Below are 21534 nucleotides of genomic sequence, written 5' to 3' on the forward strand. Positions count from 1 at the left end.
CGTCACCTAAACTACTAAATGGAATACCGTCACCTAAACTACTAAATGGAATACCGTCACCTAAACTACTAAATAGAATACCGTCACCTAAACTACTAAATGGAATACCGTCACCTAAACTACTAAATGGAATACCGTCACCTAAACTACTAAATGGAATACCGTCACCTAAACTACTAAATGGAATACCGTCACCTAAACTACTAAATGGAATATCGTCACCTAAACTACTAAATAGAATATCGTCACCTAAACTACTAAATGGAATACCGTCACCTAAACTACTAAATAGAATACCGTCACCTAAACTACTAAATGGAATACCGTCACCTAAACTACTAAATAGAATACAGTCACACGAGCTACTAAATAGAATACCGTCGCACGAACTAAGATAAGAGAAGACAAGATAGGATTTTTATTGCATAGCACTCCATTAAGAAACAGTGGCAATATTCTATAAACTACAGATGTAAACATAAAACGTACAAAGATATAGAGATACTCATAGATAATCCTTAATATAACAGTTAGTCGCTAGATGCTACATAAGCAAGGTATATAATGAATCACAGTAACAAGACATACAGTACAATGTGTTTAACAATGGCCAAGCACAATCAAGACGTCTTCTATATTTATGTGAAGTTATGCATTGGAAGCAAATTATTTCTATACTACTTGGTTGATTATTATTAAACATTAGGCTAAATTTTTCGGTTGTAGTAAGATTTCTTAATTTATTATTTTGAGATGAAAGGGACTTAAGTAAGTAGCACCTTACTTCTGAATATTTAGAACAATACATGAAATAGTGCTCTTCATCTTCAAAGACTACACAGATGGTCTTGCAAAGGTGTTGGTGGTCTTTTTCTCCTACCAAGTTCAATTTGTAATCTGTGATCGCTCAGTCTTAACTTAATGAAGTGGACACGGTGTTTTTTTCATCTTGCAGTGTTCAAGGTATGGCTCAAATTTAATTTCTGTTTTAAATATTCTGTAAGTTCTATGTTTGTTCCTTGAATTGAATGAGCTTGGTTTATCTTGAGCAGAGGAGTGGAATTATACTAATTGAAATTCAGTCATAAGAACTGCTAAATAGAATTCAAGCATACACACTATTACAGAGCATTCACCCATACGAACTATTAAAATAAAACCTGTCACACAAACTACCTATCCATGTGGATATAAAGGGAAAGTGCGGATGTACGAATATTTGCGGCGACCTCCAGAGTTTGGTTTTCCCAGATCAGTTAATCCTACGAATGCAACATATTCAATCTCCATTAAGTGTCATCACTACAGCCGTACGTGGGCTGAACCTCCTGGACTCACTCTAAACAGCGTAACAACGATTTAGACCTGTTGTGGCATAACAACACTGCTCTAAGCTGCAACATCAGAGCTAGGTATCACTTAAGTCGCCGCGTTGTCACGTGTCGTCACTCACGCCGTCGTACAACAAAGAAGGAAATTACTTGCTTCCTACGACCTTTGACACGTGACCTTCAAGAACGTGACACCTGAAGTAAACTAGGCATTGACGACACCCTTGGAGTTTATGAAACAGAAACCATGGATAAGCGTCCTCAAGAGCACCTGTCAGCGGGAAGGTCGAAGGTCAATTACCTGCTATTAAGATCAGTTGATGACGTCATCAACTAACCACAAGCAGGTGTGACGATCGTGGACCGCGTTGTGGTTTCCAGCGACACAGTATGTTACATTTTGCTGGGTTTTGTAGAAAAAAAAACACAGCGGCTTTTATGAATGAATCTTTAACGCGAAAGTAATCCCACATAGGAACGGTTTGTTTCCCGCTGGGCAGCTGAGTATGGCAACAGAGGCATATAACATGATTCAGTCATTTCTAGTTTCCTCCATTTCTTCTCTCGTTCCCAAATACAATCATGCTTAACAAGTGTTTCACATCTCAAACGCAAACCAACTCTACATTGGTTACAGACACCTATTTACTGAAAATATACGAACCCACATTATGCTGTCATTATGCTAGTGTTTGTGTAGTGCTAATATCCAGACTCAGCTGTTCAGTTTCACTATACGCAGAAAATGTCCCATACATGCTGAAAATGTCCCATACATGCTGAAAATGTCCCATTTATGCTGAAAATGTCCCTTACATACTGAAAATGTCCCAACCTCTGTTATTACTCAGTCTCAGGTTATTTCGTATCATCTCTCATTAATACCACTCTTTCTCTGTTTATTTCTTACCTACTTACAGCCCGTGTATTGTGGAAAACCAGCAGATGACACTGTCGTTTACACATTGTTGTCAGTCCAACTAGATATTTTGCCAGCATGTTACTGGATACACTGAAGAAAGGGTGGCACTTTTGTGAGCGAAAATACGATCAGTCTGTAAAATACTCCGCGCTTATCTGACTTTCGAAGTGACCTGTCTCTGAAACAATCAGGTCAACCTAGTATCATTTTGAAATAGGCCTCAATAAATGTAAAGCAGCTTCTTTTATTTTCTTTTATTTTTGCCATCACCGTGATAGTCTGTTGAGAGCGAGTAAGTGACTGGTGTGCTGTGCCGCCATGTGAACAGTAGAGCAAAGACAGGACAGTAAATATTGAATTATGAGGCGCCATACAACCTCTTTTCCACGTCCTCTCAACGGATCTGAATACTCAGATATGTGTTTCGCCAAAGTGGAGAGCAGTATAGTATCGGTCATAACGAACCCCTTGTATAATGTACACTGATCACACCACAACATCCACGTGTTCCATGCAGACCACTCTAGTGTTCCCTCAGTTATATAGCATCGGTCATAACGAACACCTTGTATAATGTACACTAACCACACCACGACATCCACGTGCTCCATGCAGACCACCCTAGTGTCCCCTCAGTTATATAGCATCGGTCATAACGAACACCTTGTATAATGTACACTGATCACACCACAACATCCACGTGCTCCATGCAGACCACCCTAGTGTCCCCTCAGTTATATAGCATCGGTCATAACGAACACCTTGTATAATGTACACTGATCACACCACAACATCCACGTGCTCCATGCAGACCACCCTAGTGTCCCCTCAGTTGTATAGTATCGGTCATAACGAACACCTTGTATAATGTACACTGATCACACCACAACATCCACGTGCTCCATGCAGACCACCCTAGTGTCCCCTCAGTTATATAGCATCGGTCATAACGAACACCTTGTATAATGTACACTGATCACACCACAACATCCACGTGCTCCATGCAGACCACCCTAGTGTCCCCTCAGTTGTATAGTATCGGTCATAACGAACACCTTGTATAATGTACACTGATCACACCACAACATCCACGTGCTCCATGCAGACCACCCTAGTGTCCCTTCAGTTATATAGCATCGGTCATAACGAACACCTTGTATAATGTACACTGATCACACCACAACATCCACGTGCTCCATGCAGACCACCCTAGTGTCCCCTCAGTTGTATAGCATCGGTCATAACGAACACCTTGTATAATGTACACTAACCACACCACGACATCCACGTGCTCCATGCAGACCACTCTAGTGTACCCTCAGTTATATAGCATCGGTCATAACGAACACCTTGTATAATGTACACTAACCACACCACAACATCCACGTGCTCCATGCAGACCAAACTAGTGTCCCCTCAGTTATATAGCATCGGTCATAACGAACACCTTGTATAATGTACACTGATCACACCACAACATCCACGTGCTCCATGCAGACCACCCTAGTGTCCCCTCAGTTGTATAGTATCGGTCATAACGAACCCCTTGTATAATGTACACTAACCACACCACGACATCCACGTGCTCCATGCAGACCACCCTAGTGTCCCCTCAGTACACACGTTTACAGTTTAGTCTTACGTCACTGCGTGATATTTTGAAAATACATGCTTCGGAATACGTATGGATAGAAACATATCTGATTAGTCTGATGGATAGTCTGATTAGTCACCCTGCAGTGTAACGCCATGAAGCTAGGTTTGTTGGTAAAGAGAAAGAAGCAATAGATCAGACATGTAGAACCAAACAACGTGTTTCATGTTTACAATAGGTTCCCTTCATTTGAAGAGAGAACATATTTTAACATGGACATGGCGAGGAAATGTTTCACTGGAAACAGTATGTCGAAGCAGGTCTGTTCATAACAGACAGGCGAAGCTACATGACAAGGGTGGTCTGTACGGAGCACGTGGATGTAGACCGTCATGTGACCGGCTACAACCCAGCCTTCACCAGCGACTGGATGTTACACTATTACAGTGCTTTCATCATGTGCCATGATCCAAGTGTAAAAGAAAATGCGGCTCGAAATAGGACAGGATCAAAATATTTGCGACTGATTTTAACCAAGTTGTTTCACCTCTCTGACCTTGAGCAATGCACAATGAATAAAATGTGCTTAACATTTGCAATCATTCTTCGGGAAGTGTAATGACATTATTCAACAGTTCTGTTTGGAAACTAACATTTCTTCTATCACGCCACACACCACTGCCTGTCAGTGTTTGCAGTTGGGTCGGATTCCTCGGAGTGTGACGGAAAGTTCTCATGCGGGATATTTACCATATATAGCATGGTCATATCCAAGTGCCAGTGTTTACCCTGATGACAGAAATCGTGCCACTGTTGACCCTTACTAAATTATTGATACTTGCGAGGGAGAGTGCAGCAAGGGTACAGTGCTGACATTAACGCTGCAATATATTCAAGGTTGACCCTGACCCTTCAGTTTCAGTCAGAAAAAATCATATCAAAAGAAGTACATGAGACAAAGTGTGTGACTAATGCATTGATTAATTAAATATATATATATATATATATATATATATATATATATATATATGTGATATTATAATAAAATCAAGATGACAGGGATATTAGGCAAAGCATATAGAGAGTTTGAGTTTTCAATAAAATATGACAGAATTAAGGCAACAGAAATCGCATACGGGTTTTTGAACGGTTTCGACATTATTTCATATCTTTTTCTCTAGCACTGTATAGATATGTTTCTACTTATACCAATCAGGCCAGTCGTAGAGATCTTTATGTAAGTGTGTAGAGCGCGACTGGAGAAGAGCTTCCTGAAAACGTAGTGGATGTCATCACCAACCGGTACATGATCTTCATTTATAAACCTAATTCTGATCACTGCCTTTAATGGTCATTATCCTTTCTACTTGCACCAATACCCGGTAAGAGGTTTTACTCCCAATGTAAAACCTGGGAATAGGTTTAACTAGATTTAAGTAAAACCTATTCCCAGGTTTTACTAGGAGTAAACCCTCGTCCCGAAAGTACCGGTTTGGAGCGATCAGCCACCGAAATCTGCATTCACAGGAAAGGAAAAACAAAAACTCTGACAACAGTGTTTTAATTGAAATTGAACGTCATTGTAACACTTCCGTGAGCGACAGTTTGTGTTGTACCGGAATCTCCCTCTGAAGTAGGAACCGACACTGTCGCAGACGTCTGAGTTTTCTTTGGAGCTGAACATGAGAGAACATCTGACGCCATTGCTTGTTGTTGATCACTGGTTCTCTTGTAAACCCTCACTGCCTCGCTTTTGTGACCTACAATAAAAGAATTCATCTTGATAAGTCATTTCAAATTGTCCATAACCGTTTGAAAAGCAATTTATATGATATTGTAATCGCTTTGCTTGGGGCCATCATTGGGATTCGAACCCGGATCTTGGCATGTTAACCATAACACATGTTGACATCACAAGTTCTAGCATTTAAAATCGCCAAATTGCAATTTGGCCCAGTCACTTCAAGTTTCATTCGTGTTTTGCAGATATTCATTGAGTTACATACCAGTTTGTTCACAAATCTGTTGCTCGCTTATGTTTGCCTCGTAGAGACGGGTAGCAGCAGTGCATCTGAGCGAGTGGTTCGTTTTCCTTCCTTCAATTCCGGCTTCAGCACATATTCTCTTCACCGTTGTCTGGATTGTGTTGTGGCCCATGGGCGACTCTAGGTACCATTTTCCATCCTTAGGTTTCTTCATCGGGGTGAAGTAAAACGCATTTGCTCGAGTTGAAGATGGTAGGCTGGAAAGTTAAATTGTGTTGACATAGAATCAATTAAGTATGAAATGTTTGCATTTGTCATTTATATGCCCCTAAACCAATGCGTGCAATCATCATCAGGGAGTAAAATTATAAGACAATTTACATGCAGTATGGGTCAAGTCACCCGCATGATGTGATTAAATGAGTGGTATATCTAAAGAATGTATAACATGTATCAGAAATGTATCAGAAAACATCTAATACATACCAAAGTGACTTGTACTTCATGAAAAGGCGCACATAACATCGTTCCGGGTTCTTGGTATTTTCATACGCTCGCACCTTTTTCTTCTGCAGTTTCCTGTCTTTCACTCCCCCGGCATTTGTCTTAGAGACGTCTTCCACATACTGCAGGTACCTGCGGCCGTTCTGGTCTGTATGTGGGCCTGTAATCTGAGGTTGTTGGTGTAGTCTTAAACTCCGATGTTCCTTTCCACCTCTCAAGGCGAAGTTAAGTCCTGGAAAATAAAATTCCGTACACAATTATATAATGTTTATCTATTTTGGTCTTAACACGGGATTCAAAATATCCATCCAAACTTTGTTTGGTTTGGTTTGCCTCAAAGTGAAGTCGGGCATTTTGTTCCAGTTAATCACATTTATTTTCGATGTGAAGGTTTGATTGTAAATGCCAAAATTGCTAATATCCGACTTTTCGACAGGGAAATCAAATGCAAAATGCAACTCACCAGTTAAGTAGAGGACTGTGTCCAGGAGTTTTTGCGGCGTGCCTTCTCCAAGAGCCCCCTTCTCCCACAGAGTGTTCTCCTCGTCTCGAGTTATCACCTCTGTAGGTTTTCTCACGTCTGCTCCAAGACCAGCTGTGGACCTCTCACGCATGCATGCGTCCAGTGCCTGTCTGCTGTCCTGGAACTCTTCGCCTTCCATCAGATTGTAAGGAGATTTGTTAGCTTTCAAGTGTGACGCTATTGCCGTGAATAGCCCATACACAGTAACAGCTGGGTAGCAAGTCCCGTCCACTTTCCTCGCCTCGAATAGGAAATACTTTAGGGCTGTATTTATATCTTTAGCAGTCATATCCAGCAAGTCTTCAGTCAAGACGGACGACGACAGCGCGATGTTTGCATCCATTGACCTCGTCCGACGCTCTTCTTGCCATCGCCTGAATACTCCTTTCGCCCAATCATTTTTGTACCTTGTCGTTCTTGGAACACATCGAGATAATTTCCTTTCAATATCTTCCTCAGTCAAAGGTGCCGCGAAACGGAACAGAAAATCATCATCATCATCAGCAGCAGCAGCAGCATTGTCATCATCTTTCTTAAACTGCGACTGTGTTAAAAACATTTCGTCTTCGCTCTGGTTTGCCATGGTTAGCAATGAGCGGATTCAAGTAACCACGTGGTATATAACTGACTCACTCACAAAAAACACGTGCACTGCGTGAAAATCCCGTGCGTTTTCTAACTTGTGCATTAGAGTTGCGACATTGCTGTCATTCCGAATGTTCGCGGTATAGTGAGGTCCTAATTCCTTATAACGCAATATTTAAAATGACGGTTTATAAGCAAGAGAAAAAACTTCTCCTCAGTTTTGGTAGAGAATGTAAACCTTCGGGGGTCGGGAAATCCCTCGGGGCTACGCCCCTCGGGATTTCCCTACCCCTCAGGTTTACATTCTCTACCAAAACTTCGGAGGCGTTTTTTCTCCTATACTTATCGACTTAACGTAAGAGTTATTCTTTAATGCTTTTGAGACACCCCCTTGATATAGACATGTGAAACCGAGGCCCACGCTACTGTGACCGGAAGTCATGCATGTGAATTGCACGCTAACCTAACCTGTAAGGTGTTCCGTTTACACCGGCACACCCCGTCTCTTGTGAATTATAGCGTAGCTGCAGAAAGGTAAACAATTTAGCAACGACTGTTTGTTGATACTTGCACCCATACAACCCGACAACAGGGAACCCAACAAAGTAAAGTAGTCTGTTAACGTCTGGTCACCGGTGGACCAACTGGTAGGTATCGTATACTTTCAAAAAGTGACTCCGGCAACACAGCATGAAATAATGAAATGCACCCGCCTTTTGTTGATGGGGATTGTTTCAAGAACCCGTACGTGAAGGCTGTTCACGTGGCAGTTTTATCGACAACCCTGTATGACATTTGTACCTCGATTACAACACTCTGCATGACCGAGACACACGATCACCCATTCAGACGAAATACCTAGCTGTACTGAAGTGTTGCTACAGAAAGCAGATTTAGATCGTGATAGAAAAAAACCAGGAAAGTGGTGTTTTGACAGCTTGAGGAATGTAAAGGGTTAATAACGTTGAGTACGCGTTTATAAACAACAACTTGTTTATTGCACAGAGTGACGTCGATGTAGAATCTTACACCGGTATCAAACTTAACGTATTTTACTTACACTGAAGTGTTATACTCTACATTAAAACGGACCCTGTACAGTAAACATAGCATTGCTATCCATACAGCTGCACGTTTCCTTATAGATTCACAAGCTGCAAGAATGCCGATAAAACAATTGAGAGTCATGAAAGGAAGCACTGTTTCATTATTTTACCCAGAACTTCAATTCTTGCGTTATAACAGGAAGCCTGCCGTATGTCGGAGACCACTCAGGCTGACTATACAGCTCAACACGGAAGGCACGGATGAACGCCCATCAGCGTCAACCTGAAATGTTAAAACCCACATGCATAGATATAACTGCCGTTTACTCGAAAATCTCTTCCGGCTCTAGGTTTGTGTTAGAACGACCGGAGGCAATGACTTGTTTATGCTGGATGCGCACTAGTGCCTGCAATGTATGTGTCTATCTTTATAAGCCGTCTCGCCTGAATGTGTTGAGACGGTCTTCAGATTCTGAAATGCATATGCCTGTTCATTTCACCGCCTCATTATACTGCTGGAGTATTGGACATATTGACGAGGTGTTGACAGAACTTGTATTGTAGTTACTACTACTGGCAAAATGTAACGCATAAACACATTTTATAATTACACTTTCTCACTTAAACACACATTCTAGAACTTTTGGTAGGCTTAATCCTATCCGGGAATTCGACCCCACATAGTCAGAGTCAGGCACCTTATTACACAAACGTCAGCCGTCAAATCTACTCAGTCAGGTAGTGTAGACCAAAGACTTTGTGTACCCCTCTGATAACTTTCGTCTCTTTGAGCCGTGTCAATTTAAGATTATCAGAGGACTACACAAAGTCTGTAAATCTAGTCTTCGGTATACCTGATCTGTGTCTCTGATTTGTGTGTCTGATCTCCTGTATATCTGAAACTCTTTATAACTACTCCTTATTATACATCAGCAAAACACCAGCATACTTGAACAGCAGTCCATGATCTGAACGTTGGTATGTGCCAACGTAACTACATCTGGACTATAGAAGAATGATTGTATACATTAGGAAACCAGCCGTTGTTGACCACAACATCATCTTTTCTTGTATTGACAATGGTGAAATGACTTGTAATTCCATGGAAACTGTTTCACATATTCGTTGGTGGAATACCTTCCAGAGTCTATAGATTTACGACACAAATCCTTTTCCGCATCGCAGAGGTTAAAGAATACGTCGAGCATGCGCCGAAGAAAGTCAAAGGTTACAGGGAACGTGACATCTCCTGTGTCGTGTCTCGGACATGCACCATCTTCCTGTGTAAATACTCGGACATCGACGACCTGTCGTTGCTCGGCCCATTACTGTAGCCGGGACAGATGTAGGCAACGTGTGGGGATGGCATGAGAATTAGACTATTCACGCATGAAGTATTTACCTACATAAACATTCTTTGTCTTTGACACGTTCTGCAACAAATACCAGTCATTACTGTACTTGTAACGACATAAGCTGATTTGCTGACAAAGGTTTACAAGAAACCTGTATCTTTGTTTCGGATGAAGATAGATTTATCCTTGTCAACAGTGTATCTATCTGACGTATGTCCCTTGTTTTCATACGATATGCTCGTAATCTGTCCACATGAAGATCTGAACTTCTGTAACCAGCTTACGTCAATGGAAGCTTATACATGTCTGTACTTCCGCCAGTCTGGCAGGGTTTAAACACACCAGAGCGGAGAATACTTCCTAGGGGCTTGAACGCAGACTCCAGAGGTAGAAACCCCAGAGACACACAAACATGGAAAGCCTATTCTATATTTACATTATTTATTTCAATAATGACATGACGTTTCCTGTTTATCATCATCTAAATGGTTATAATTTTCAATTTTTCATTCTCTTCGTCTTTGTTAATTCACAAAAGCGTTCGACACAATGTGTAAGGTTGGTTTAACGGTATAAACTGTTATATTATGGTAAACTAGGTGTGTTTTAATACAAGACACTATTATGGACGACAACTTCTTTAATTCTTTTGACACGACGTTTCAAGGCTAATTCTTGCCCCTTCGTCAGGTGGATTGTCTACTTAGTATAGGAGAAAAAACGCCTCCGAAGTTTTGGTAGAGAATGTAAACCTGAGGGGTAGGGAAATCCCGAGGGGCGTAGCCCCGAGGGATTTCCCGACCCCCGAAGGTTTACATTCTCTACCAAAACTGAGGAGAAGTTTTTTCTCTTGCTTATAAACCGTCATTTTAAATATTGCGTTATAAGGAATTAGGACCTCACTATACCGCGAACATTCGGAATGACAGCAATGTCGCAACTCTAATGCACAAGTTAGAAAACGCACGGGATTTTCACGCAGTGCACGTGTTTTTTGTGAGTGAGTCAGTTATATACCACGTGGTTACTTGAATCCGCTCATTGCTAACCATGGCAAACCAGAGCGAAGACGAAATGTTTTTAACACAGTCGCAGTTTAAGAAAGATGATGACAATGCTGCTGCTGCTGCTGCTGCTGATGATGATGATGATGATTTTCTGTTCCGTTTCGCGGCACCTTTGACTGAGGAAGATATTGAAAGGAAATTATCTCGATGTGTTCCAAGAACGACAAGGTACAAAAATGTTTGGGCGAAAGGAGTATTCAGGCGATGGCAAGAAGAGCGTCGGACGAGGTCAATGGATGCAAACATCGCGCTGTCGTCGTCCGTCTTGACTGAAGACTTGCTGGATATGACTGCTAAAGATATAAATACAGCCCTAAAGTATTTCCTATTCGAGGCGAGGAAAGTGGACGGGACTTGCTACCCAGCTGTTACTGTGTATGGGCTATTCACGGCAATAGCGTCACACTTGAAAGCTAACAAATCTCCTTACAATCTGATGGAAGGCGAAGAGTTCCAGGACAGCAGACAGGCACTGGACGCATGCATGCGTGAGAGGTCCACAGCTGGTCTTGGAGCAGACGTGAGAAAACCTACAGAGGTGATAACTCGAGACGAGGAGAACACTCTGTGGGAGAAGGGGGCTCTTGGAGAAGGCACGCCGCAAAAACTCCTGGACACAGTCCTCTACTTAACTGGTGAGTTGCATTTTGCATTTGATTTCCCTGTCGAAAAGTCGGATATTAGCAATTTTGGCATTTACAATCAAACCTTCACATCGAAAATAAATGTGATTAACTGGAACAAAATGCCCGACTTCACTTTGAGGCAAACCAAACCAAACAAAGTTTGGATGGATATTTTGAATCCCGTGTTAAGACCAAAATAGATAAACATTATATAATTGTGTACGGAATTTTATTTTCCAGGACTTAACTTCGCCTTGAGAGGTGGAAAGGAACATCGGAGTTTAAGACTACACCAACAACCTCAGATTACAGGCCCACATACAGACCAGAACGGCCGCAGGTACCTGCAGTATGTGGAAGACGTCTCTAAGACAAATGCCGGGGGAGTGAAAGACAGGAAACTGCAGAAGAAAAAGGTGCGAGCGTATGAAAATACCAAGAACCCGGAACGATGTTATGTGCGCCTTTTCATGAAGTACAAGTCACTTTGGTATGTATTAGATGTTTTCTGATACATTTCTGATACATGTTATACATTCTTTAGATATACCACTCATTTAATCACATCATGCGGGTGACTTGACCCATACTGCATGTAAATTGTCTTATAATTTTACTCCCTGATGATGATTGCACGCATTGGTTTAGGGGCATATAAATGACAAATGCAAACATTTCATACTTAATTGATTCTATGTCAACACAATTTAACTTTCCAGCCTACCATCTTCAACTCGAGCAAATGCGTTTTACTTCACCCCGATGAAGAAACCTAAGGATGGAAAATGGTACCTAGAGTCGCCCATGGGCCACAACACAATCCAGACAACGGTGAAGAGAATATGTGCTGAAGCCGGAATTGAAGGAAGGAAAACGAACCACTCGCTCAGATGCACTGCTGCTACCCGTCTCTACGAGGCAAACATAAGCGAGCAACAGATTTGTGAACAAACTGGTATGTAACTCAATGAATATCTGCAAAACACGAATGAAACTTGAAGTGACTGGGCCAAATTGCAATTTGGCGATTTTAAATGCTAGAACTTGTGATGTCAACATGTGTTATGGTTAACATGCCAAGATCCGGGTTCGAATCCCAATGATGGCCCCAAGCAAAGCGATTACAATATCATATAAATTGCTTTTCAAACGGTTATGTACAATTTGAAATGACTTATCAAGATGAATTCTTTTATTGTAGGTCACAAAAGCGAGGCAGTGAGGGTTTACAAGAGAACCAGTGATCAACAACAAGCAATGGCGTCAGATGTTCTCTCATGTTCAGCTCCAAAGAAAACTCAGACGTCTGCGACAGTGTCGGTTCCTACTTCAGAGGGAGATTCCGGTACAACACAAACTGTCGCTCACGGAAGTGTTACAATGACGTTCAATTTCAATTAAAACACTGTTGTCAGAGTTTTTGTTTTTCCTTTCCTGTGAATGCAGATTTCGGTGGCTGATCGCTCCAAACCGGTACTTTCGGGACGAGGGTTTACTCCTAGTAAAACCTGGGAATAGGTTTTACTTAAATCTAGTTAAACCTATTCCCAGGTTTTACATTGGGAGTAAAACCTCTTACCGGGTATTGGTGCAAGTAGAAAGGATAATGACCATTAAAGGCAGTGATCAGAATTAGGTTTATAATCTCGGTTCAAAATCAGAGCTGTCAGTGTCGTCATCAGAGTCTAGACTGATCAAGATGGGTTGGACTCATTTCCTTTGTAGACCATCTTCCTCTTCCACCATGATCATATGATTGACACGCTGCTGCTGTAATTCTGGTGATGGTGTTGCTATTTCTTCGCAGAAAATTTGTTTCACGTCTTTGAGTTTGAAAGAATTGTTTTTTCGTGCAACTGCATTCCTTAAATTTGCCCAGATCAGTTCAGCTGAATTAATGTCACGATGACAGGGCGGCAAACGCAGAATTTCAGGACCCTGATTTTTCAACATGGGGACTGGTTTGTGAGCTAGTATGATATCATTCAGATTTGTTTTAGTAGCTTCAGTTGGAAAGTTGAAAACATGCACGGACAATCAAGAAGCCCAGCTCCAGGTAGCAGGAAGTAGCTGTTCTGTGATGTATTCTGTGAACACTGTGGAGCTGATGTCTGTGTGATAGTGACGACCATCAGAAGATGTGAATCTGAACACCGAGACACGTCCTGGTAGGAAACCCTGATGAGGCCCTGCGTGTACAATGATAAGTCTCTCGCCCTTGCCTGCCTAAACTTCCTGTTTTGGTAAATGTAGTGATAGATTGTAAATGATATCCACTTGTGGTAAATGTAGTGACAGGTTGTAAATGATATCCACTTGTGGTAAATGTAGTGACAGGTTGTAAATGATATCCACTTGTGGTAAATGTAGTGATAGGTTGTAAATGATATCCACTTGTGGTAAATGTAGTGATAGATTGTAAATGATATCCACTTGTGGTAAATGTAGTGACAGATTGTACATGATATCCACTTGTGGTAAATGTAGTGATAGATTGTAAATGATGTCAATTTTCTGTTTCATTCTTGAAAAAAACTACACACAATTTTATCAAAGCTTCCATATCTTTGCTCAACATGGATAAATTATCCAGCGGTTAATTCTCTCATTCCAAGTCACTTGTAATGATGGCCTGGGATCATGCACGTGAATTGCGCGCTTACCTAACTTGTAAGTGTGACGTTTACTGGGACCACCTCTCGTGTCTTGACACCAAAACAAACATAAACTGTAATGATACTTCTAGTTACTTCAGTAACGTTTTCCCCGAGAAACCAGTCAAGTCAAAAGTAGTTTGTTATTACGTCAAAGGCCTAGGGATCATTAAGATGCACGTTAATGGCGTGTGGTCAGCTGCTTTTATTTGGAAGGTATTTGACAAAAGTTGTGTCACAAAAGTCAGGTTGACAGACTACAGCAAGGTAGGTTCCATGAACAGTTCCCATGAAACATTGGGACGCGAGTTCCCTTCACGAGAAGGCTGAAATTTGTTCCGCGTTATATGAGATTCCTTGTATTGAGATTCATTGAGTCCTTAAATCATCGTGTTAGCAATGAGTCTCTAATGTGAGACGCGAGGTCTCCGAGAATATATACACCTGGAAATTAATCAAGCAACACCCCAATTTTTTCTATTGGAGCAACTTTGAAGTGTTCTGACAATCAAAATATGCCGGGTTGATATAGTTTGACACTTTTTTATTCAACAGACGATCTCTGACAAACAACTTAAAGGGAAAAAGTATCAAGACTTTGCTTTATTGCAACGAAATCCAAATTCTTAAAACTGTCTTAAATTCATGAAAAAATGGACACAATTTACTATTCATCCACAGACGTTGTTGTCAGGTGTATTAACACAAATGTCACATGGAAAGAAAGAACAGTCATCTGAGAGTCTGCACACCGACTTTCATCAATATCTAGTGTGTCCTCCCTGCGCACGCACCACCGATTCCAGACGCCTCCTCATTCCTTGGATGAGTCTCCGGATCTGATTCTGGGGGATCCTGTTCCACTCCTCATGCAGGGCAGCCGTCAATTCGTTGAGATTATGGACTGGTGGGTCTCTCTGCCTCACACGACGGCCAATAAAGTCCAACAAATGTTCAATGGGGTTGAGGTCAGGGCTCATGGCAGGCCATGGAATTCTGTCAATTGCATTTTGCCGCAAAAAATCATTTACAGCATGCGCCCTGTGAGTTCTAGCATTGTCGTCCATAAATATGGGTCTCGTTGCCAGAGGATGGTTCTCAAAATGAGGTACCACAGCCCTGTCAAGAACCTCCTGTTGGTAACGAACACCGTTAAGGTTGCCACGGATGGTAATGATATCCAACTTGCAGTTCATGGAAATGCACCCCCATACCATAACGGAACCTCCCCCAAAGGCCACAGTCTCCTGGATGTTCCGTGGAGCCATTGCTGTGTTCCTCTGCCTCCAGACCCGAGTACGACCGTCCACCATGTGCAGCAAGAACCGGCTCTCATCTGAGAAATGGACCTTCCTCCAAGAGGCAATGTTCCAGTGCAAACGGTCATTACACCAGGCCAGTCGGGCTGCCTTATGGGCTGGAGACAGTCTGGGTCGCTTGATTGGCCTCCTTGCCCGGTATCCTGCAGCTTTCAGACGATTCCGAACAGTCCTGTTCGAGATGGGTCTCCCTGGAAGCCACTCCTGTCTCAACCGAGAGCTCGAGTCGAAGGACCTGCGCCGTACAAGTCTCAGTAAAGCTCTGTCCTCCCGGACTGTGGTCTTCCTGGGTCTTCCTGGTCTAGGCAGGTCTTTAACTTCATTAGTGGCCCGGTATTTTTTCAAAAGTTTTGAAATTATGGAATGATGTCGTCCGATTTGAGTCCCGATTTGTCTTAGAGACATACCAGCATTCCTCATGCCGATTATTTGCCAACGAGTGGCCTCTGATAATTTCGTACGTGCCATGACATTGAAATGAATGAAAAACCGAATGCAATCGACAACCTGCGCTTGTAAACACCCCAGGGAAAAAGTGCATTTTTCGAAAGTTGAGGTTAAAGCAATGCACGTGCGCTGTGCAAGCTTCACGCGCGTCATATCAACCCATGAAAAGCTCATGCTGTATGTCAATACATCAAAATTGAATAATCAATCATCAAAATTACTTCGTTAAACTTTGTTAAGTTTTTATGTGTCTTTGAATTTGGTGTTGCTTAATTAATTTCCATATGTATATATGGCTTGTGCGCGACGTTGTGGGGTGTTTACTCTTGGGTTTTGACATCACCTAGACAGAGACATTAACCTTACCAACAGTAGGATAGGGTACCACTATACTACTAGATGTTTGTATAGCGCCGATATCCAGTTGGTGCAACAGCTCAAGGGCGCTTTGTTTTCCATCCGATCACTGGATGTCCATCACAAGGGCACATAGTATTTTCAATCTCAACTCCCCATGAATCATACAACTCTTGCAGTCTACCAGGTGCACCGAGTTAGCATGGTTTTCCCATTTTTACGAGGTACCCATTCACAGCTGGGTGGGCTGGGACACATAGTCACAGTACTTTGTCCAGGTTTATGGCACGTTTCTGCATCAGCAACTAGGTGTTTGCAAATTTTTTGTATCTACTGAAATGTGACTATTTACCGCTTAATTCAAAAATTGCCACATTCATCGAAACTGGACTTTGCTCTATGTCTTAATATACATCACATTGCTGTATGTTATCAGTGTCACCTTATGTGATTTTTTTAGAATAAAATTTCTGTTCTGTTCTGCACGTATTCGTGTGGCCGCCATCTGGTCGTCTACCAACGGATTCGTTTGTTCTTTTAAGTGCACAGGGTTGTGTACGGCACACTAGGGGTTGTGACAACACTGAAAGAGTCTGCACACAAAGTTGACTCCAAGGTTTTTACACCCGGTCACAGGTGGGCTCGATCCCAGCACCTCCAGCTCGCTGGATTAGTAGCCTGGCGCCTTAGACATCTCGCCCACCGCGCCCCCACAAGGTGAAATTCCATTCATCATCCAAAATCATTCTTCATTAGTTTTCAATGAAAAATGTACATCTCTAAACATAGTACAACCATTAGATTTGCAGTTCAGCGATGTCATCGCCTTGTGACGTCATCAACTTCATGACGTCATAGTATTGTCGGGGCATTGTGCAAAATCTGCTGTCAAAAAACGATATCACCTACCCAACCCTTTCTGACATGCAGACATTTTCAGTGGAGCTGGACTAGACTTCAGCAGAATCCCCATGCTTAGTGCAGCTCTTTTTCACGGAGGTCACGGAGGTATATCAAAATGATATATTTGCAGAGACAAAGCGTTAGTCTAGATTATGGCAGAACTGACTGCATATCAGAGTGGCTTGTTTCCACCTGCGCTTGCCTGCAGGTGAACGCTGCAGACAGATGCTACCACTTCAGTTTACTACATAAGTACGTCACCATCCTGTAGTCATATAATATTTCAGTCCAATACATTCCAATCCATTTTAGTCTAGGCCTTGACGAGGACATGTTTCATGCTGCAGCACATGACGAAAGCGTATCGTTTATGGTGGCCCTATCCTGCATATTGCACAATGTACACGTCTTAACATTGCGAGACACAAGGGTGCGTCACATGTCCATCCTACATACTGCATAATGTACACACGTTAACACTGCGAGACACAAGGGTGCGTCACATGTCTATCCTACATTATGGCACAATGTACACACGTTAACAGTGCGAGACACAAGGGTGTGTCACATGTCTATCCTACATTATGGCACAATGTACACACATTAACAGTGCGAGACACAAGGGTGTATCACACGTCTATCCTACATTATGGCACAATGTACACACATTAACAGTGCGAGACACAATGGTGTGTCACACGTCTATCCTACATTATGGCACAATGTACACACATTAACAGTGCGAGACACAAGGGTGCGTCACATGTCTATCCTACATTATGGCACAATGTACACACGTTAACAGTGCGAGACACAAGGGTGTGTCACACGTCTATCCTACATTATGGCACAATGTACACACATTAACAGTGCGAGACACAAGGGTGTATCACACGTCTATCCTACATTATGGCACAATGTACACACATTAACAGTGCGAGACACAAGGGTGTGTCACATGTCTATCCTACATTATGGCACAATGTACACACGTTAACAGTGCGAGACACAAGGGTGTGTCACATGTCTATCCTACATTATGGCACAATGTACACACATTAACAGTGCGAGACACAAGGGTGTGTCACATGTCTATCCTACATTATGGCACAATGTACACACGTTAACAGTGCGAGACACAAGGGTGTGTCACATGTCTATCCTACATTATGGCACAATGTACACACATTAACAGTGCGAGACACAAGGGTGTATCACACGTCTATCCTACATTATGGCACAATGTACACACATTAACAGTGCGAGACACAAGGGTGTATCACACGTCTATCCTACAATATTGCACAATGTACACACATTAACAGTGCGAGACACAAGGGTGTATCACATGTCTATCCTACATTATGGCACAATGTACACACATTAACAGTGCGAGACACAAGGGTGTATCACACGTGTATCCTACAATATTGCACAATGTACACACATTAACAGTGCGAGACACAAGGGTGTATCACATGTCTATCCTACATATTGCACAATTTGCACGTTCTTAACAGTGCGATACACAAGGGTCTGTATCTGTCTTACATATTGCATACGTAGTACGTATCGGTCTACAGACAATGTCACAGCAATGTTGTTTCATATTTTCGGGTCAGAGAAAATAAAACTAGGTAAACTTCCTGGTACAGCTGTAAAATCGCGCCCCATGAAAGACCTCGGATCAAAGTTTCAAAGGGCGCCGTCACGCAACAGTGATACACGCATACAATTACATACACCTGTGGCAGATTCTCGCTACTAAACATACTGTAGATACTGGCCGCTAATTACACAGATTACATGTTTATATGTCTAGATAATGTCCAGTCTAAAATGACACAAATGACGCTGTACTCTTTTAATTTGGAAAATATTTAACACAATACACCCTTCTCCGTGGTAAGTCAGCCAGTCCGCCTCTCGACCCCGATCCTGTTGTCACGCCAAAATTAACAACCATAAAAGTAGATCAAGTTGTTTCTACTTACCACAGCGTCTTCGCATGCAGGGGGGTCGGCGGTCTCACACTTGAAGTTGTGTAGCAATAGTTCCAGAAACCGTTCTGTGTTAGTTTCGTTGAGATAGGAACTATTTGTAACTTGAGTTATAGCGAGAATTTGCTTAAATACATCGAGTCGGGTGTGGTCGTGATGGTCCCCCGATTCAGCTTCGATCAGTGGGGATGACGACAGAACGGCAAATATTAAAACAATATCCAGTAACCAGGCAGCCATGTCTAAGTTGACTTTTCACCTGTGTGTCGGGTTTACATCTGACGACTTAGAGCTTTTGTCGCGGAGATGATAGCTTAGGGCCGTGCGCAAATGTTTCACGACACAATATGGCGGACCACGAAATGCGTGACATGGCGAAATGTGAATCAGTCACGTGACCACATATAACCCGTCATTCGGGTGGGTTGTACATTCAGTAATGACCACTTGGTCACATGGTTCGAGGAATGTGGTTTTCTTTTGTTAGGGTTGTTTTTTTCATGTAGGCATAACGCCACAGGCGCATGGCATATCACCGTTCATGCATGAATTCACATACTCTGAAGTTATTATTAGATACGCATTGAACTATTTGAGGATTTGAAATGGTAACAATCAGTCCAAATTAAGAACTCGTTTCAGTGGATCCTGATCAAACCTTAAATATGAAAATGAAATAGATAGATGGATCAGTACAGACACGACTGGGCTACACTTGCTATATGTCAATAACGTGTGTCAGTGCAGTGAATGACAAATGACTGCAGATGGGTGGTTGGTACGTTATACCCATGTCGTAACAACAGGTCCGGCTTAGCTGAAACACATTGCTATGACTCATGACACAAATGCGTAGTTTAATACTCGTCCTCATAAATATCGTCATTCAAACCATTGCCCGGTCACGTCGAATGTAATTAATGACGTGTGTCGGGACGCTACCGTCCGGGGCGCTTCTCTCGACATGTATATGTCCCCTCCCCCTCCTTCCTGCCCCCTTCTCCCACTCGACGCCCCCGGGGGAAATATATACATGTACACACAAACAGTTTCACGGTTGTGAGGCTGGGAGTGAGTGCTGAGGTCCTGTAATATAAAAACAAAACATCTTGCAGCATCATCAGGGAAAAAACAATCTGAAATTTAAATAACTAAAGATGTTTTCATAGTAAAAATCTTTATGAATGACAACTCCTTGCTTCCTGCAAAGGGCGACTTTTCGATGTAGATTCTAATATCGTAAGATAACTTAATTTAATAGTAGTTTGGTTTTCAACTTGTGCTAATTATCCCCTCTCCCTCATGGAGTGAGCTTAAACAAGCACTCAGTCCCTATTGTTCGTGGTAATTGAACCACCATTCGCATGAAGGCGAAAACGAAATTCTCTCAATGTTTATACACGCGGAAAGAAATCGCCTTCGTGCGAATGAACCTGTCATGAGATTGCTCTGCTTGGCCCTGATTAGAGTGCTGGGTGAAGTTCGCTGTTGCGATATGGACTGGTCCTCTCCCAAAACTAAACAAATTATTGAAATTCTACGGTTTTGGTGTCGGCTACGCTTTGCCGACGTTTCAAGAATTCCTAGGTGGTCTCTTCAGTGTGGAAAATCCTGATACAATACTGGTCATTCTAGGGTGCAGTTTTGGCAGATATTTGTGATATTTCTCATGGCGATTTCGCCCTTGCTGAGAACTGTTTACTGCGCAAGGATAGTGAAGATTGGTTTTGGAATGATAGTGGCCAGTGTAATGCTACTAAGTCGCGGACTTACCGCTTATATAAATACTGACTCCTATGTTTCTGCTTCTCTCGAGCGTTCACACCTCAGTACACTTAGTAAACTGTGGCACCTTTCGCCTAGAAATAGAGCTAGGAAGGTTTTCCCGTCCTAAAGCACCTCTTGAACAAGAAATATTCTAAAATATTTTAACAGTATTAGCACTGAGGATGAGACCTAGTTTTTTCATTGTCTGCAATTTCTACTCTGATTTGATATATGTTTTTTTTGAAAATCGGTATCATCTGCTGATTTATTCTTCTCACATCTGTGACCGGCCGACCAGGCTGTATATCTATTGTCCTATACTAAGCTGTGTAAGTCTCTGCTCTAGTATACAGCACGTATAGACGGAGGTTGCGCCTCATTCACTTGTAACCTGTTTAATCCAGCCACCCTTTTGGCCAATGTTTTTATTCGCATATATATATATATATATTTACCTAATTTATCTATATTTCAATTTGAACCGGTGTATCATGGTGTCTCATATAGGCCGTGAAATCATTTCAGAACTGAAGGTTCAAGAACAACAAA

General features: G+C 42.1%; 1 protein-coding gene across 1 annotated transcript in view; it reads right to left on the reverse strand.

Moving 5' to 3' along the window:
- LOC137298309 (zinc transporter ZIP4-like) overlaps positions 1 to 19575 on the reverse strand; it is a 36491-nt gene extending 16916 nt beyond the window's left edge. Inside the window, exon 1 of the mRNA XM_067830508.1 lies at positions 19213 to 19575. Within this exon, the coding sequence (XP_067686609.1) occupies positions 19213 to 19458 (246 nt within the window). The 5' untranslated portion in view covers positions 19459 to 19575. The remainder of the gene's footprint in view (positions 1 to 19212) is intronic.
- Between the last annotated feature and the right edge of the window lie 1959 nt (positions 19576 to 21534).

The sequence above is a fragment of the Haliotis asinina genome, chromosome 10 (genome assembly GCF_037392515.1).
Source record: "Haliotis asinina isolate JCU_RB_2024 chromosome 10, JCU_Hal_asi_v2, whole genome shotgun sequence".
Lineage (NCBI taxonomy): Eukaryota > Metazoa > Mollusca > Gastropoda > Lepetellida > Haliotidae > Haliotis > Haliotis asinina.